At 38.4% G+C, this 16,907-nt stretch overlaps 1 protein-coding gene across 1 annotated transcript in view; it reads left to right on the forward strand.

The window, feature by feature from the left end:
* Positions 1 to 16,907, forward strand: part of NFATC3 (nuclear factor of activated T cells 3) — a 53,593-nt gene that overhangs the window by 21,113 nt on the left and 15,573 nt on the right. Inside the window, exons 3-6 of the mRNA XM_028739575.2 lie at positions 2,511 to 2,673; positions 12,609 to 12,808; positions 14,722 to 14,894; positions 16,476 to 16,616. Of these exons, the coding sequence (XP_028595408.2) occupies positions 2,511 to 2,673; positions 12,609 to 12,808; positions 14,722 to 14,894; positions 16,476 to 16,616 (677 nt within the window). The remainder of the gene's footprint in view (positions 1 to 2,510; positions 2,674 to 12,608; positions 12,809 to 14,721; positions 14,895 to 16,475; positions 16,617 to 16,907) is intronic.

Genomic DNA, 16,907 nt, shown 5'->3' on the forward strand with positions numbered 1-16,907 from the left:
TGGTAACTGCTGTGCTATCAGACAAACAAATATTTAAGTAATAACCATAAAGAATTCAATTAAGCCTGTCATAGTCAAGTTGAACTACAGTGTATGTGTCATTAGTGTTTTAAGTAGGCAAATGAGATTCTATGTTCAGATGCTGGATTTACTAAGTGGTTTCCATTTTTTATATGGTATACTTGGACTAGTTTTAGTCGCAAATAATTTTTCTGTCTTGGAGCAGTCAGCTGGGTAACTTTGAGGTGGTGGTGTATATTTGTTTCGTTTTTCATAAATGAGATCAATTTAGTGTAGCATTCTTAATAGTACATTGACCTCTCACTGCAAGCGTCTCTTGATGGTGGGATATGAGAAATACTAATAAGCAAAAAAGGTTTTTGGGTAATATTCTCCCTAATGAACATTTAAAAAATCTGCATCTTTTCTCTGATAGTTTGTTTACTCAAAAATACATTGCTAGCAGATATGCTTTTTACCTTGCTCCCCTCTACTTATTTAAAGTTTAGCTCTTATTTTGAGTAATGCTGACATTTCTTCTGGTATTTTTGTAGGAATTCTCAGTGCTTCATTCTCTTTCCTCTAATGTTAGAGGAGAAAATAATAGTGAATAAAGTGTATGCATTTAATTATAATACAGCTGCTATTATTGTCTGCTATTGACAGAGCAGTTGCCAACAAGTGGTGATCGTTCTAATAAGAACTCTCATGATTTCTATCAAGTTTGATAATACTATATTTGTATTATTTATTCATATATGCCCTTGCAGCTTGGGTGAACAAATTCACCTAAGTTTACAAGAAATGCATGCTTTCCTCCTTGGTTTTTCATCTTCTGAAACATGGAAAAAGGTGGATGGTAAGATGACTTAGCTAATTAAGGGTTCTGCTTCTAACCTGGAAAAGGCTGCATGGATTGCATTAAGTTAGGAGGACAGCACTTAATTATGGAAGGTGATCTTAAGTAATCCAGACATCTATCAAAGAAAGCTATCTATTGAGAAAGAGGCAGTCTTGGCCATATTCAGTAGGCTAGGGTTTGCAGGTGTCTGTTAATGCTCCAGAGGAAAGCTTAGGCAATCGCTGTATTACAAGCAGCAGTCTTTCCATGACTTCAGAAATGTGAGTTTACAGCCTGGCTAATGAATATTTTGGAATAATGCAAAAGTTTATTGTGGGGAGGGGGCTCAATTACCATAGTTATTGGCTTTGTAGTATTATACTTCATTGAAGAATGAATTTCAGATTAAGATTAATGTTAGCCTTAATAAGAATTATGGTTCTGAATGCAAGCTTAACTGCTCATGATGGCCACATTGTATTTAAACAGTTTAAAGTAAATAACTTTTAAAATTTGATCCTGCTATGTTTGTTTGATCCTGCTTAGACTTCTGTTTTGTTTTGTTAGCCAATCTTTTATTTATAATGCTACAATAAAGATAAGTAAGAATCCCTCTATGGCTGCTAATAACATTTAAAAATTGTTTAAACATCTTGAAAGACCAGTAACAATAGAAAGCCCATATATGCATTCCTTAGACTGAATGATCAGGGGTTTTTTAAATAGATCTTTTAATGTATTTAAATAAGAACCTAAACTTCAATAACGCATAAGAACAAAGAAGAAGAAAAAGGAAAACAAAACTGAGTGAAAACGAAAATTAAACTTGTACACAAATAGTACAAACTTGGGTTGCTTCATTCACATTCCCTGGAAAAACCTATTATTGGTGTTGGGGTAGTAATATTTTTAAAAATACTTGTTTTATTTTTAAATATCAGGATATTTTCTTTGAATGATCACATAGTTGGGCTCAAACTGTTCCACTCTTCTGATCAACTCAAGAAGTGAAATCTGTCCCAAGTAGGCCTCTCTCATAATTCTTAGTGGGTGAAATGGTTAATATGAAAGGAAGTGCTGGCTATGATATGCTGGACTAAAATATATGTTTTGGATGGGATCGTTGTTCTCTTTTACCAAGCACACAGCTTTGGGTGCACCATATGTGGAATGGTGAGGGAGAAAGGGGACACTCACCTAGCCAGCCAGATCAACTGAATTAACCCTGGTAATCAGTGCAGTGAAAGATGTCATAGCCAGATGGCTCTCACATCCGACCAAAGGATACAGGGCTTCTGTTAAGGGTTGGTTTTTTGAGTTAAATTTTGCAGAAGAGATTGGGTGAGGACTTCTGCATGCAGTGAAGGTTTATGAAAATGCAACAAATGTCACTTTTGCACATGGTAGTCTCTCCTCATTCATACTATGTCCTTTCCATGGTGGCAATTGCCTTATAATTGACCACATTACCCTTGTCCAATGGTGGACAAGGTCCACCATTGCATGAAATATTTTACTGTATTCAATAGATTTTTATTCTGTTTGATTTTTGTATGCTCACTTTTATTACTGTATTTGTAGTGCTTGCTGCCCTTGGCACTGTTTAGGAGTTGAAAGTGCAGGGTATAAATGTATTAAATAATGAAATCTGTTCACTTCTTGTTTTTAGCACATCTTCGTTGCCTCCCCTAGACTGGCCTTTGCCTACTCAATATGGACAGTGTGAATTGAAAATAGAAGTGCAACCAAAAACTCATCATAGAGCACATTATGAAACAGAAGGCAGTAGAGGAGCAGTAAAAGCATCAACTGGTGGCCATCCTGTAGTGAAGGTAAAAGATGCTAATATAATGTTTTATCCGTGAACTACTCTTAACTTTGAATGTCAATGAAGATTGTAATAGAGGTGTGTGTTGAATGATAAATTTTGAAGCATTGTTATCTTGCTCTCCAACCTAAAAAGAGTCACATGGCAGCTTGCAAAGATCAGTTCCTGCTCTCAGCCTTGCAATCTAAAGGCATGGCACTGGTGGAATGGCTGGTTTCAGGTGACAATTGATGGAGGGAGGAGTCTGATGAAGGTGGCTTCTCTGCAGAGCTGATTGGGACACTATTTCTCTTCTATCCCTCTGAGGTAGCCCAATGAAATTATCTACGTACAGCCGGACTTGAGAACCTGTGCCCCTCCATATATTTTTGGACTCCATCAGCCCTAGCCAAGATGATCAAGAATGCCAAGAGTTGTAGTTCAGTAAGCCTGGAGGGCTTCAGTCCCTTCATCTCAGAGCTACAAAAATAAGGTTGACAGTCCTTTGTACAAGTATTAGAAAAGCTTTAAATTTTGTTCATCCCTGATTATCTGTGGCAAATGACTGTTACTTTCAAGGGATGAGGTGCATTTTCTCTGCTCTGGTAATAGCTTCTGTGCCAATAATGGAGAGAAGTGTGTTGAAGAGCAACATTACTGAGGTTTCATGTATAGTTCTCATATTCAGGGGTTGTTGTTGGGGTTTTTTGCCTTAAAGATCCTGTCTCAAGATAGAAAAGAAAACCAGATTGCCAAGAAATTAGTTTTCAGAAAATTACAAGTTAAGTTTGATAATAAGTGAAACCATACATTATGTTTATGCTCTGTTAGTTGGGACTTTAGCTTGCTTACTTTGTGGATTGTGTTTTTAGTCTAGAAATACGCACAATTAGAAAAAGCTAGTTTTAATAGATGTGATAATAGTTGAGTTTGTCCTAAAGAATTAGATGGAAAATGTAGTAGAAGGTGGTACTTTTTGTTAGAAACTGTCTGTAGGGCAGGGGCATGGAGGATATCAAGTTGCACAAAATATGCCATTGAGGAGAGTGCTGTTCCACTTAGTTCCTTCTTGTGGGCTTACCATGGGCATCTGGTTGACCACTGAGAACAGAATGGTGGATAGGTGAGTCTTTGGCCTGATCCAGCAGAATTCCTATTGAAACTAATTAGGCATGCTGTCCTATGAGCAGTTTCCTAGCAATAGGATCCACACTCCAGTCCAGAAGGCAAGCGTGACTTGACTGTGTTCGGGAATTTTGGTAGGAGCAATGACTTAACACCTGCTCAACATGTCATTTTTATATACCGTACAGATTACTCGCAATTTACACACATTCAACTTTTCAGCATTCAACTTTATGTGCTTAGCATGAATGAATGAGGCATAAAGGGAGTGGGTGTCTGGGGAAAATAACTTTGGCAATCCTACCCACCATTGTACCCATTGTGTTTTGATTATATGCAATTTTGGCTTTATGTGCTACATAACTCCAGCGTAAGTTGAGAGTTGTCTGTATAACACAAGTGGGCTTTGAGATAAACGTAATACCATCTATATGAAGAAGCACTGGGATTTTTTAAATTATCAGTTCAGGTTGGGAGATGGGAAGGAAGAAATTTCCTAAATTGTATAATTTATGTAACAATTAAATGAGTGGAGCCCAAATAGAACCTTGTTTTACTTCCCTGGATAGAAATATTGAATCTGAAACAGAACCCACAGATCAAGTTCAAATTTTAACAGTATTAGAATACAGCTCTTACTTTTTTAAAAAGCAGCTGTTTATCCAAGTAAAACTACTCCTTTTTAATCAAGAGGGCAAACACTCCCCAGGTGAAGTCTAGTTGTATTATATATTTTTCTTTTTCCTCTGCTTGTTTCAAATATCTCTTCTTTTTTAGATTTGCCATATGTATGTAAGACTTTAGCACTACTTAGTAGGTATTGGACTGCTTTGAAAGTAAGTTAGGATGTATGCGGCATTTCACCCCCATTTGTGTTATTCATGAAGTTTATACACATATATGTGCTCATGCACATAGGTTCAGTAACTGATACTGAAATGTATGTGATCTATAGGAGCTAATGTAAAGGGATGGCAGCTCCCCATGCAGGAGATACACTACTATTCCTTATCACAATTAAAACTCAGTTGCTGATCTGTACAGTCATTATTCAGTGTCATCTTGTGAAGAGGGAAGAAGTTGAGTGGTCTTCAGTCTGTACAGTTTTAGTTAACTGTGCTGTCGTGCTTTCTTGCTCATCAGTTGGTGCTGGGCACACCAGTCCTTCCATTCTCCCCTTGCCTTTGTGTGAACTTAAAGTTATCCAGAGAACTTTTATAACTGGACAGCCTATAGATATAGTTAAAAGTAAAGGTAAATAAAAATGCTGCTGTTCTAAGAGATTTACCCATAACACTGTTCTACTGTTTGTCCACTTTCAAGTGTGCATTAATGTGTCCAATTTGAGTGATCATCTCTTCTATTTCAGTAGTGCAGTTGACTTTCTGAGTTGCTTCTACAGTTTTTGATTGAGAGAGATGCAGTCTTCAAAAAACAGCCTCTGTAAACAAAGTCTTGAAGCAGCTTGCCAAAAGTGTAGTTTATGTGGAGCTGGGATTATTGAACTAACTTTGGATAAGCTGATAGTTTACAAGGATTTTTCTTGTTTTATAATGGTTATTAGAACCAGTTAAGTGTTGCAATGTGAGATTGCTAGAAACCTAAGCACCATGCATAGCCTTTTATAGAATAACATCTTAGCAGTAAGTATTAAAACTGGTTGTTTACAACTTTTATTTTGAAATAAGTCAGCTTGTGTGAAAGGAACATTACTAGGACCACTTCTATAATTAAGCAAAATAAAGTGTGCTGAGCTTGGAGTTCATATGAGAGCCTTTCCACAAAGCTTACATTATTTGATGGGGGCAGTATTGGGGTATGAATTATAAGGTATTGGAAAGTAATAAGAAATACCAGTCAGGATTCTCACTGGGTGGCCTTGGACAAGTTCCTGTTTCAGCTAATAAAGCTCATGGACTGGTGGTGAGGATAAATGAAGATAACCTAGAGTTTCTTGGAAGATTGGTGGGATACAAATGCATTGAAAATGAGATGAAATTTAGTTTAGCCTTGAATTGAATGTAGAACATTTCTGACCATAATTACTAAAGGAGCTTTCCCCACTCATTCATCACAACTTGACTGTCATGTTAGTCTGTTGTGCCTCTGTTTCTGGTGGCTGTTCTTTCTTGTATTTTCTTTTTTAAATAGAGATCTCCAAGGGCTCCATCATTTATTATCAGTTTTTAGGTCCAAAATAGTTTAAAAAGTGAGAGATCTGTGAACATATTGGTTGCATTTCAAAATCTTCTATTTCACTCTTATTACTACTGCATTGGTAGTACGTAGGTTTGAATCAGGGTTGTGCAGTGGAGAAAGGGAAGATTAACCCTAACCATGTGTCATCTTTCCATTTTTAAATCCCCTACCAGTTGCTGCTTGCCCCATGAAGAGAATATTAAAATGTCTTGCAGTTCCTCCATTAAGCACAAACTGATCTTGTGCCACTCTGTTTTATTTTCCCTCTGTGCATGCAGTTGGGATTTTCCTGAAGCTGGTACAACTATATGTGTTTAGAAGTTAGCACTTAATTATGAAATCTCTGGCCTGGTAGCTGGAGAGTTTGCAAGAGAATTGATAAGGTGATGGTGATGAAAATGTTGTTTAACATTGGAGCATAATGTTTAATATTAGCTTGCCTTTTCCAGCCCTGCCATTGTATGTTCTCAAGATGCTTACCCCCAGCACCTTTGAGGCTGTTCTGTATGTTGGTGGTTAAATACAGAATAAACTGCCAATCTGCTAAAGGAGGTGGGGAGTCAAAACTAGAAGATACAAAAAACGAACTTGACTAAAATGACGTTTTAAAGTTTGCCTGTTCAGTTTTCTTTGCTATATGCATGCTCATTTTATATTTTTGAATTTTTTTACAAGTACCTGTTCTGCACCAGTTCTGTGCTTGTAGCCCCCCAATCTGGATTGTGTGGGTTATTTTCTGCAAGGACCTATACAAGATGGTAACTTCAGATCTGGAAATTTAAAGGTCTAACCAAAATAATTCTAATGCTGTATAATATGGTAACATTATTTCATTCCAAAATGTCAGTTACTAATTCAAACAATATGGTCAAAAGTTTAACCTTGTTTTTAAATTTTATTTTTATTGCTTTTCTTAAGTTTAAACAACAACGTGTGCACACATATCACAACATACACAACAGAAACAAAGTTTAACTTTGTAATAAAAATCTGTATACATCTTTGGTTGAAAGCATCGTGTTCTAGATATTTTCAAATTTTAAAAATGCATACATACTGATTTTCATAAATTCATCTCGCTCTACATAAAAGCAGAGTTATCCACCTGTAACACACTAGTACAATGAGTTTTTTCAGGGGGAAACTATTGTAGCTTATCCTTTGGTGACCTTCTCTCTTCAGCCTTTCAGCTTTAGTTTAACTTAGCATCCACTGACCTTTGCTATGGAAACGATACAGAAACACACAAACAACTTGGCAGAGTTTCCTCCATAAAGCAATGGGTTGTGTGTTACAGTATACAGTTACTAGCGGAGGGTTTTTAGAGGTCAGTAGTGACAGTGTGCTGTAACTTTTTCATTATTTACAACATTCTGTTTGATCCCTTGGGTGAAGAGTATATGATTATGTTTACAAAATGAAAGTGTATGATTGTGTTGCACACGAGTGTGTTTAGATTTAACTGGAGCAGATGCTGGTAGTAAATATAAATTTATTTTAAATATACTGTGCTCCCTTTTGTAATATTACACTTCTAGCTCATCTCCTCTCCCTTCAACCACCAGTTTAATTTACTATCTTTGTGTACAGGACATATGGTTGCATATTCAACAGGCTGGCATTGGTGTCAGTAATCTAATTAAACTTAATATTTATGGGATGATTTATCCCTGCCTAACTTGTATGAGGATTTTGGATTTTACAGAAGGACAACAATGCAGCTGTCATTCCAAGTAGACACACACATTTTCTTTCTGGAAGACTTGTAAAGGGCGAAATCATGCAAAACTCTTCTGCATGGGTGGATTCGTAGTTAGGAAGACTGCATGGAACAGAACTATTGTGGGGACATAGGTTGGTGCCTTACACCAGACCAGTTTATCTGTCAGTCCTAGGGCTGTCTACTCTGAGTGGCAATGGCTCTTTAGGGTCTCAGGAAAAGGTCTTGTTCTTTACTTGTTACCTGGTTCTTTTAACTGGAAATAACTGGGACCTTCTCTGTACAAAGTATGTGTACTACCCCTGAATTATGGCCAAATGTCTCTCAGAAACCTTAATGCCAGGAAAAAGAATCTTGAGACAATATTGATGATAGTTATTCTGGTTTTTTAACTCCTCAGCTTCCTCTCCAAGGAGATGTACAGTAAAATAGTCTGTACACGATACGGTAAAGCACAATACAGTTGGAACATCCACTCTGGCACAACCTATTTTATTTATTTATTTATTTATTTATTTATTTTATATATCTATATTTGTACTGGGTGATATCTTGTTTTCAACATCATGATATATCACCAGCTAAATATGATATCTCAATATATCACAATATAGATCTGTGGTGGTGGAGGGCCTTGCTGGGCCTCCCCATGGCGGCAGAGGGTCCCGCCATACCTCCCTGCAGTGGCAGAGGGTGTGCCGTGTTTCCTCACAGCAGCAGAGGGCCTTGACGAGGCTTCCTGCGGTGGTGGAGGGCCTTAAAATTTAAGAAGGCGGTAGATTTAATAAAAATATTAAATAAACTTCCATATAATATATTTAATATATTTTCAACTAACTTAAGAATAGTTTAAGTGATTTACTAGTCAAGTTGCATCTGCTTCCCCACTCAATGGTCTAAGTGGTATCTCTGCATGCATAAGCCCCACTGAATTCAACTAAACTAACTTCTACCTTCCTGGGAGCAAGCCTCATTCAATTCAGTAGGGCTTGCTTGTGAGTGGACACAAATTTGCTTGCACTGCTTACTGAAAAACACCCTCCCCATCATTCTCACATAGTACCCAACCTCCCATTTCAGCGTAAGGTAGCCAGCTAAATCTCCTCTCCATTTGCCCTCCCACAGAAGAGCCTCCCCAAAAGCCCTCATCTCACCAACCTCTTCCTTTATATCTAAGGGAGGGAGGGCAAGCAAGCAAAATATAGTCTCCTCTAAATAAAAAAAACCCTTCCTTTTTGACATGGAGGAAAGTTATTTAGGGGGAACCAACAACGTAAACACCACCAGAAAATAACCCCCCCCCCCCGCTTCCTTCTCTTTTTTCACTGGTGGGGTTGTCAGAGAAGAAAGAAGTGCTTTCCGGTACTTTGTTTAGTTCTTTGTTTGCTGCTGGATCTTGACTGTCTAGCTGTGGGGGGGCGGGGTTCCTCCTGGATTGGTAGCAGGTTCTACATAATTAGCTGAGTTCTAAGTGGAAAGACACGGGTGTCGCTGTGGGTTAAACCACAGAGCCTAGGGCTTTCCGATCAGGAGGTCGGCAGTTTGAATCCCTGCAACGGGGTGAGCTCCCGTTGCTCGGTCCCTGCTCCTGCCAACCTAGCAGTTCGAAAGCATGTCAATGTGCAAGTAGATAAATAGGTACCACTCCGGTGGGAAGGTAAACGGTGTTTCCGTGCGCTGCTCTGGTTTGCCAGAAGCGGCTTAGTCATGCTGGCCACATGACCCAGAAGCTGTCTGTGGACAAACGCCGGCTCCCTTGGCCAGTAAAGCAAGATGAGTGCCGCAACCCCAGAGTCGTCCGCGACTAGACCTAATGGTTAGGGGTCCCTTTACCCTTTAAGTGGAAAGATACTGGTGAAGCTGAAAGAGTTTGCTGGTTTGTGTGAGGGCTTTTCTTATCGGTTAGGAGGGAGAGAGCAAACAAAGCTGGATATACCATGCCAGCAAATAATCTGCAAAGTATCGTTCAGCTGAGGTGCCCCCTGGGAAGCTGTTAGTGTCCACCTTTTGTTCACCGGTATATTGCTTTGGTGAAATACTTAGCACAATGTTATTTCAATACTAGTATTCAATGATACGGCATTTTATCACACATCCCTAATCTATATATCTGTATTTTCGGCCTTTTCAGAGCTAGCCCTGCAGATGGCAACAACTGTGTAAACAAAATAGATTTTTAGTATTCTCTTGAAATAAAACTTTTTTCAAGCAAAATATGGAAAGTGCACATGGAAAGTGTTACGTTCCCATATTGTGAATGTGGGCATAAGTATTCTTCACAAGAAAGACCCTAAGCAAAGAATAGGCAGGAATCTGGTACTTTACTTTTAGTTTTGCCAAAAAAAAGGTAGAATCTCAGTTCTGACAACATATTCCTGAAAGAGCATGTGTTCAAGTAAAAGCAGTCTTGGACTTAAATGGTGGAGTAGTTTTCCTTTCATTTGCTGAGGTAGTGCTCATTAAGTACAGTAGTCAATGCTCTTTCTGTGAAGTTCCTGAAGTTCACTAGAAATATTTTGAGCGTCTGTTGTGCATCAACACAACCTGGAATTCAGTAAGTTCAAAGTGTCTGTGGGAGAGAATATTTTTCAAGTTTTCAATAATACACAGTAGTGTATAGCTGCTTATTTTGGCTGTTTTGAAACACTAATATTGGAAGCAAACACTGCAGGATACAAAAGTAGTAAATAAGGCAGAAACATTACAAGACCAAAATGGAATTTGTAGTCCTGTGTTCTTCCTGGAGGTGCTTCTTTTTACCATCTTCATTTTGCTTCAGCACCATCATGTCAAGAGTTCATCTCCACCCAGATGGTTTATGGTAACCTTACTAGCTTACCCTCTGGTCTTCAGGTACAAGTGCTAAATTCCAGGTTAGTCAATAACAATTTTTTCCTCATCCATTTGTGATTAATTGTGGATGAGGAGGCTGAGTTGGTGTGTAGTACTGAGACTTGGTGAGCTGGGAGGAGTTAGTCTATCTGGGCTGTTCCTTTTTGGGTACTCAGTGCAAGCATAAGTATAGGCTTGTGAGATCTCTATAGGAATTCCATAAGTCATCCTGTTCAGTCATGTGCCAGGCTTGAGTGTTTGCGTCTTGTACTGGGGTCTAGGGATTGATTAGGGATTCTGCTGGTGTATCAGCCACCTTGCTTCCCATTGGTTTCCCTGCCTGAGCTGATGTAGATGGTCCCTGAGTTGATGTTGAGGAAGATTGATCTGGGAAAATTTGCCGAGACCATTATATCCAGCTTGATTGGCACGCATATGAAAGCCTTGGTCAGTCTGTGGTTATGCAGATGGCTCAGGCAGATGACACAATGCTGCATATTATTATTGTTTCAATTGTTTCTGTGTTTCTTGCTGGTTTTAACTTGGTTTTTTTGGCTGGGCTTATTGCCTTGTTGTAGTGTTTTTATTCTGAATTGTGTTTACACAAACCACCCAGGGAACCTGGTTGGAAGTACAATATATAAATGTATTCAATAAATACAAAGCAACATTATTGCAGGGCAACATTTGCATGGGGAGAATTGGTGGACAGTTTAGGTTCTTAACCACTGTGGTCTAATTGACCCCAGTGCCATGATTAGTAAAACACTTCTCTTTTTTAAGCATAGGATCATCAAGACATGTAGAACCGTTCTTATTTTGTTGTTCCAGAACAAGTCTATAACGTCTTCCAGCCAGTGTAAATGTTTAAAAATAAAATATTGGAGAATAGTTATACTGAGTTTCCTTAGCACATTGCATTATGTGGCAGTTAATTTAAGATTAGTACAGTTGATACAGCACATTGCTGCTTCCTTAAAATATCCTAGTTTATAACATCGTGTCCCCAACAGCTGTTGGAGTTTGTGGAAAACCCGGCAGTAGTAAGGCCATGCTGTCAAAATGCTGTATTTACCTTATTGGGGCCAATTAACATGGGCAACTTTCCTGCCAAGTAGTATCTCTCTCTGCCTGTCCCGCCCATCACTTTGGTGTAGAATCCAGGTGAAATTTAAGCTGGTGAAGAGCACCCCCTCTTGTTTAACCCTCATTTGGCACCTGGATATAGCTTTCTGAATGCTTAATAGATGAGCCAGACTAGCAGCCTTGTCAGGTGATTTCTCATTTCTTATTCCTGGGATACGGCAATTATGTTCCCCACAACACAATGGGGAGTTATTGTAGGGAGTGATTGTGAATTTTGATTGTATTTGATACATTTCTTGATGAGCCAGGAAGCCAAGTCACTAGTTGGGTTTAAGTAAGCTGCTGTCATTTCTGTTCAGCAGTAAAGTGATATTTAAAGTACTGTAATTCCTTCACTGAGGTCCAGCTCTGAGGGCCTTCTGGTGGTTCCCTCACTATGAGAAGTGATGCAGAGGGCCTTTTCGGTAGTGGCGCCCACTCTGTGGAACGCCCTCCCATCAGATGTCAAGGAAATAAACAAGTATCTGACTTTTAGAAGACATCTGAAGGCAGCCCTGTTTAGGGAAGTTTTTAATGTTTGATGTTTTATCGTGTTTTTAATTTTCTGTTGGGAGCCGCCCAGGTTGACTGGGGAAACCCAGCCAGATGGGTGGGGCATACATAATAATAAATTATAAATTATAATAAATTATTATTATTATTCATGAGTTACAAAGATTGCAATGAATGTATGGGAACTGTTTTAAGTGGTGGTAGTAGAATTCATATTTAAAGTTTTTTAAGTAGGTACAGCTAAAAAAATGTATACCTTGAGACAAATTCAAAACCAGTAGACTCCATAATCATACCTTTTAAATTATTTGGACTCTTGTAAGTAAATGTATTTATGTGTGACTTACATTCCTAATGCATTAGCGTCTGTTTTTTAGTATTTGGGCAAAGCCAATTTCTTTTACAAAACTGGGATTCAGAAGTTATCTTTTTTTCTTTTTTATTAGCTCCTGGGTTATAGTGAAAAGCCAGTAAACCTACAGATGTTCATTGGGACAGCGGATGATCGTTATCTACGGCCACATGCCTTCTACCAAGTGCATAGAATCACGGGTAAAACAGTTGCTACTGCTAGTCAAGAGATAATTATTGCAAGCACAAAGGTCTTGGAAATTCCACTTCTTCCTGAAAACAATATGTCAGCCAGGTACGTCAAAAGATACGTTCAAGCAGATCAACATATTGCATTCCAGGTTTCTCAGCCATATTTAGGGAAGTGTAGTTACCAACTTCTTAGGAAATGTGTGCTATCTTCTAATGATGGCTTCTCACCAATTGCAACTGAAAACACTTTAACAAGCTTTTACCAACTGGATGCAAAGTTTCACTTTGGATTATTTTTGAATCTATCTTCAGTTACATTTGGGATTGTTTTTAAAACTATATCTGGATTTTTATGGGTGTAAATCATCTTGACACATGTAGAAGGTGGATCATAAATACATCGGCTAGATAATAACCGATTCACTTACTTTTTTGTATTTGCATATTAGTAGAATTCTTAAGTAAATTTTATTAGCCTGTAATTATATTCATGATTGCTGTTTGCTCTCTCTTTCACTCCCTTTTCCTCTACAATTTCTGTATGATTCATATTGATTCCAGATTTTTTTTAAAAAACAACAACACATACATAGCTCAATTGTAAAAAACCTCAGAGCGATTTACAAAAATTGAAAGTTTTTTTCAAACAAAACAAATGTTTCTAGTCCATGTAATAGCAAAATACTAGGTAAAAAGGTAAAGGTACCCCTGCCCGTATGGGCCAGTCTTGACAGACTCTGGGGTTGTGCGCCCATCTCACTCAAGAGGCCAGGGGCCAGCGCTGTCCGGAGACACTTCCGGGTCACGTGGCCAGCGTGACAAGCTGCATCTGGCGAGCCAGCGCAGCACACGGAACGCCGTTTACCTTCCCGCTAGTAAGCGGTCCCTATTTATCTACTTGCACCCAGGGGTACTTTCGAACTGCTAGGTGGGCAGGAGCTGGGACCGAAAGACGGGAGCTCACCCCGCCGCGGGGATTCGAACCACCGACCTTTCGATCGGCAAGCCCTAGGCGCTGAGGCTTTTACCCACAGCGCCACCCGCGTCCCCTAGCAAAATACTAAGATCTGACCAAATAGGAATGTTAAAATAGATTGGCTTGGATGTAATGTTCTTGATCTCCAAACCCGTGTTTTGGCAGGTTAAGCATGTGCATTCCCTCCCCTCATGCACTCAGATTTCCTCCTTCCCTTCCTTCTTTGCACAAGTCATAGTTTGAGTGCAACAAGTAGACTATGGTTTGCTCAAACTAGGAAGAGAGTATGTGGGATAAAGGAGTCCATGAGCCTTCACCATGTGGTTTGGAGGGATAGGAATGTTGTATTTGAACTGACTTGGTGAATTTGAGCTTAATCTAACCCTCAAGATTTATTAGTTCAGATGGAAGAAATGTGATACATGAAGGTAACAGTTGCTGAATGAGGCTTGTAACAAGTGCACCATAGCCACCAGCTGTAGTCTGGCATGTGCAATTTTCATGAGCATTACTCATGAGAATTTCATTGGCATATGTTAACTATAGGAACAGTCACCCAAGGTTCTTCCAACTCCTACATTTTCAGAGTGGACCTTAGTGTTGGACAGTTTGTCTACTTCTACCATATACCTGTGGTGTACTACTTGGCCTGTTTAGTGTCTTGCAAATTTAAAAAAGTATCCAGTTTCTTCCACATTTTATTATATGCATAGTTTGCCATTTCAAAACTATCATTTCATGGAAAAATAAGAGATTGTTTTGTTTCCTTGTGTGGCACAGCTGTGGTTGCTTCTAAGGGTGACTCCTGCAATTTTAAATAGCATTCTTTGTTTCTGCATTTGTTAATGGTACTGGGGTATTGAGACTGTATTCCAACATAAGCTAGTAAAGAACAATGTACATGGATGTTGGTTTCATGTCTGACAAGCATTCAAACAGCAGGAAGGAAAATAGGAGTTACTATAAAATACGCACACTTGAATTATATAAAAAGAAACACCTGACATGTACTTTTTCATTCAACTCTCTGTCTCCTATAGTATTGACTGTGCAGGTATTTTGAAACTCCGCAATTCTGACATAGAACTTCGAAAAGGGGAGACAGATATTGGAAGGAAGAATACAAGAGTGCGGCTTGTGTTTCGAGTTCACATCCCACAGCCTAATGGAAAAGTTTTGTCCCTTCAAGCTGCTTCAATACCTGTTGAATGCTGTAAGTTTTCTCTTCTTTGTGTTGTGTTCCTCCTTGACTACACTTAATAAAATAAAAACTGATTTCATGCAGGATTCATCCCCTTTTGATGCTAATTTGTAAGAACTCATTTTTAAGGTATTATTTTGCTGTTGTGTTGAGTTTTTGCCTTTGTTGGATTAATTGGCTAGATCAGGCTTCCTCAATCTCGGCCCTTCAGATGTTTTTGGCCTATAACTCCCATGATCCCTAGCTAGCAGGACCAGTGGTCAGGGATGCTGGGAATTGTAGTCTCAAAACACCTGGAGGCCCGAGGATGAGGAAGCCTGGGCTAGATCCATATTGATAGTTATAGAAATACATAATATTAGAATTCTGAATTTAGCATGACAATATATATTATTGCCTTATTATCAGCTGTGTGGGGCTTCTAGCTGGAGGGAAATAATGGTGTAAAATTAGATGCAATTTGCATGCATAACATTACCTGAATGGATAAAGACTGCCAAATTACTGTCAGGGTTTTGGTTTTGTGTTGGGCTCCTTTAAAAGTTAATATTGGTAGGAGAACTAAATGGGATTTGCAGTTTTGTGGGCAACAATTTTATTATAAAAATGGCATGCATCAAATACTCTAGGAAAGCAAACTGCACAATTTCAGAAGTTTGGGTGTAGGGACTAGGGAATTATGATAAATGAGTGTGGCGGGAGATGGGGAAACTTCAGCTTTGTGTTCTGCTGTATTGGCACCAAAAATCAGAAAGCTGATTAACAGGAGTGGATTGTGGGGAGATGGTACAGAGACAGAGGGATTCAAATGTCTAGCATTTCCAAGGAAACACCCCTAACAGAACTAGGAAAGACTACGTAATAGACAAGAACAAGGTGATATGTTACTTTAACATCCATTCCCAGAAGTTGATTTGAGAGCCCTGGTAAAATCCCTCTGATTGGAAGCTAAAGAGCTCTTCTTCTCCCTTAAATGGCAAGCTTAGGGAGAAGCGTTTCCATTTTTGGAGATCCACTGCACAGTTTTTTTAACAGTCACATTCCCCTCAATCTGTTTAGAGGTCCCCACTTGTGTTTGCAGCATTTCTGACAATTCCCCTTCAGCTAATAAAAGCTCTGAATATGTCCCACTTCAGTTTTTTATTTGGAATTTGTCCAAATCTGATGCATACCCCCACAAAATAACTTGCATTTTGATATAAACACTTTTGAACCACAATTTCTTATGAAAAACATTATTTGAGTCGTGTAGCATTGTTTTCAACATGGGATTTTCCACCCATTTTAATAGCTTCAATTGTGCCTCATAGCAGATTTATATAAAATTGGTTCTAATTTAGCATTTTCCTTTCATAGAAGGGGTATAGTTGACTTGGAAACCAGCTTAGTGATAATGATGTAGGGATAAGAAAAAATTGTTTTCCTCTCCTTTAGGAAAATGAACACTGCATGATTACCAGCACCTATCTTCGATAATAATTATGTTTAAATGATGCACACTGTTTTAAATGGTAAATACAGGCTTTGGCCACCTTACCCTCTTAGCTATAATTCTAGCATGCTTATGTATATTTGTACATCTTTTTCACAAAGCTCAGAGATCGGCTCAAGAACTTCCTCAGATAGAGAAATACAACATTAACAGTTGCTCAGTAAATGGAGGCCATGAAATGGTTGTTACTGGATCGAATTTCCTTCCAGAATCAAAAATAATATTTCTTGAAAAGGGGCAAGGTGAGTATATAACACAACATTAGTGAATTTTGTGTGTGTGTGCGTGCGCATGCATGTGTGTAATTGTATGCAATTTAATATAGAATGTTTTAAATATATAAATAACAGAGCTACTAGCAATATATAATATAACTGCAAGTACTTGGCAATCATTTTTAATGATTTTAATGCAATTTCCCAACATTTTTTCACAATTTGTTTAATAACACAAGTTTAAGATTATTCCACAAAATTCTACAAAAATGCAAAAGTCAATATTATGTAGTTATTTACCAAAAAACCCTAAGTTAT

The sequence above is a fragment of the Podarcis muralis genome, chromosome 7, assembly GCF_964188315.1.
Source record: "Podarcis muralis chromosome 7, rPodMur119.hap1.1, whole genome shotgun sequence".
NCBI classification, from domain to species: domain Eukaryota; kingdom Metazoa; phylum Chordata; class Lepidosauria; order Squamata; family Lacertidae; genus Podarcis; species Podarcis muralis.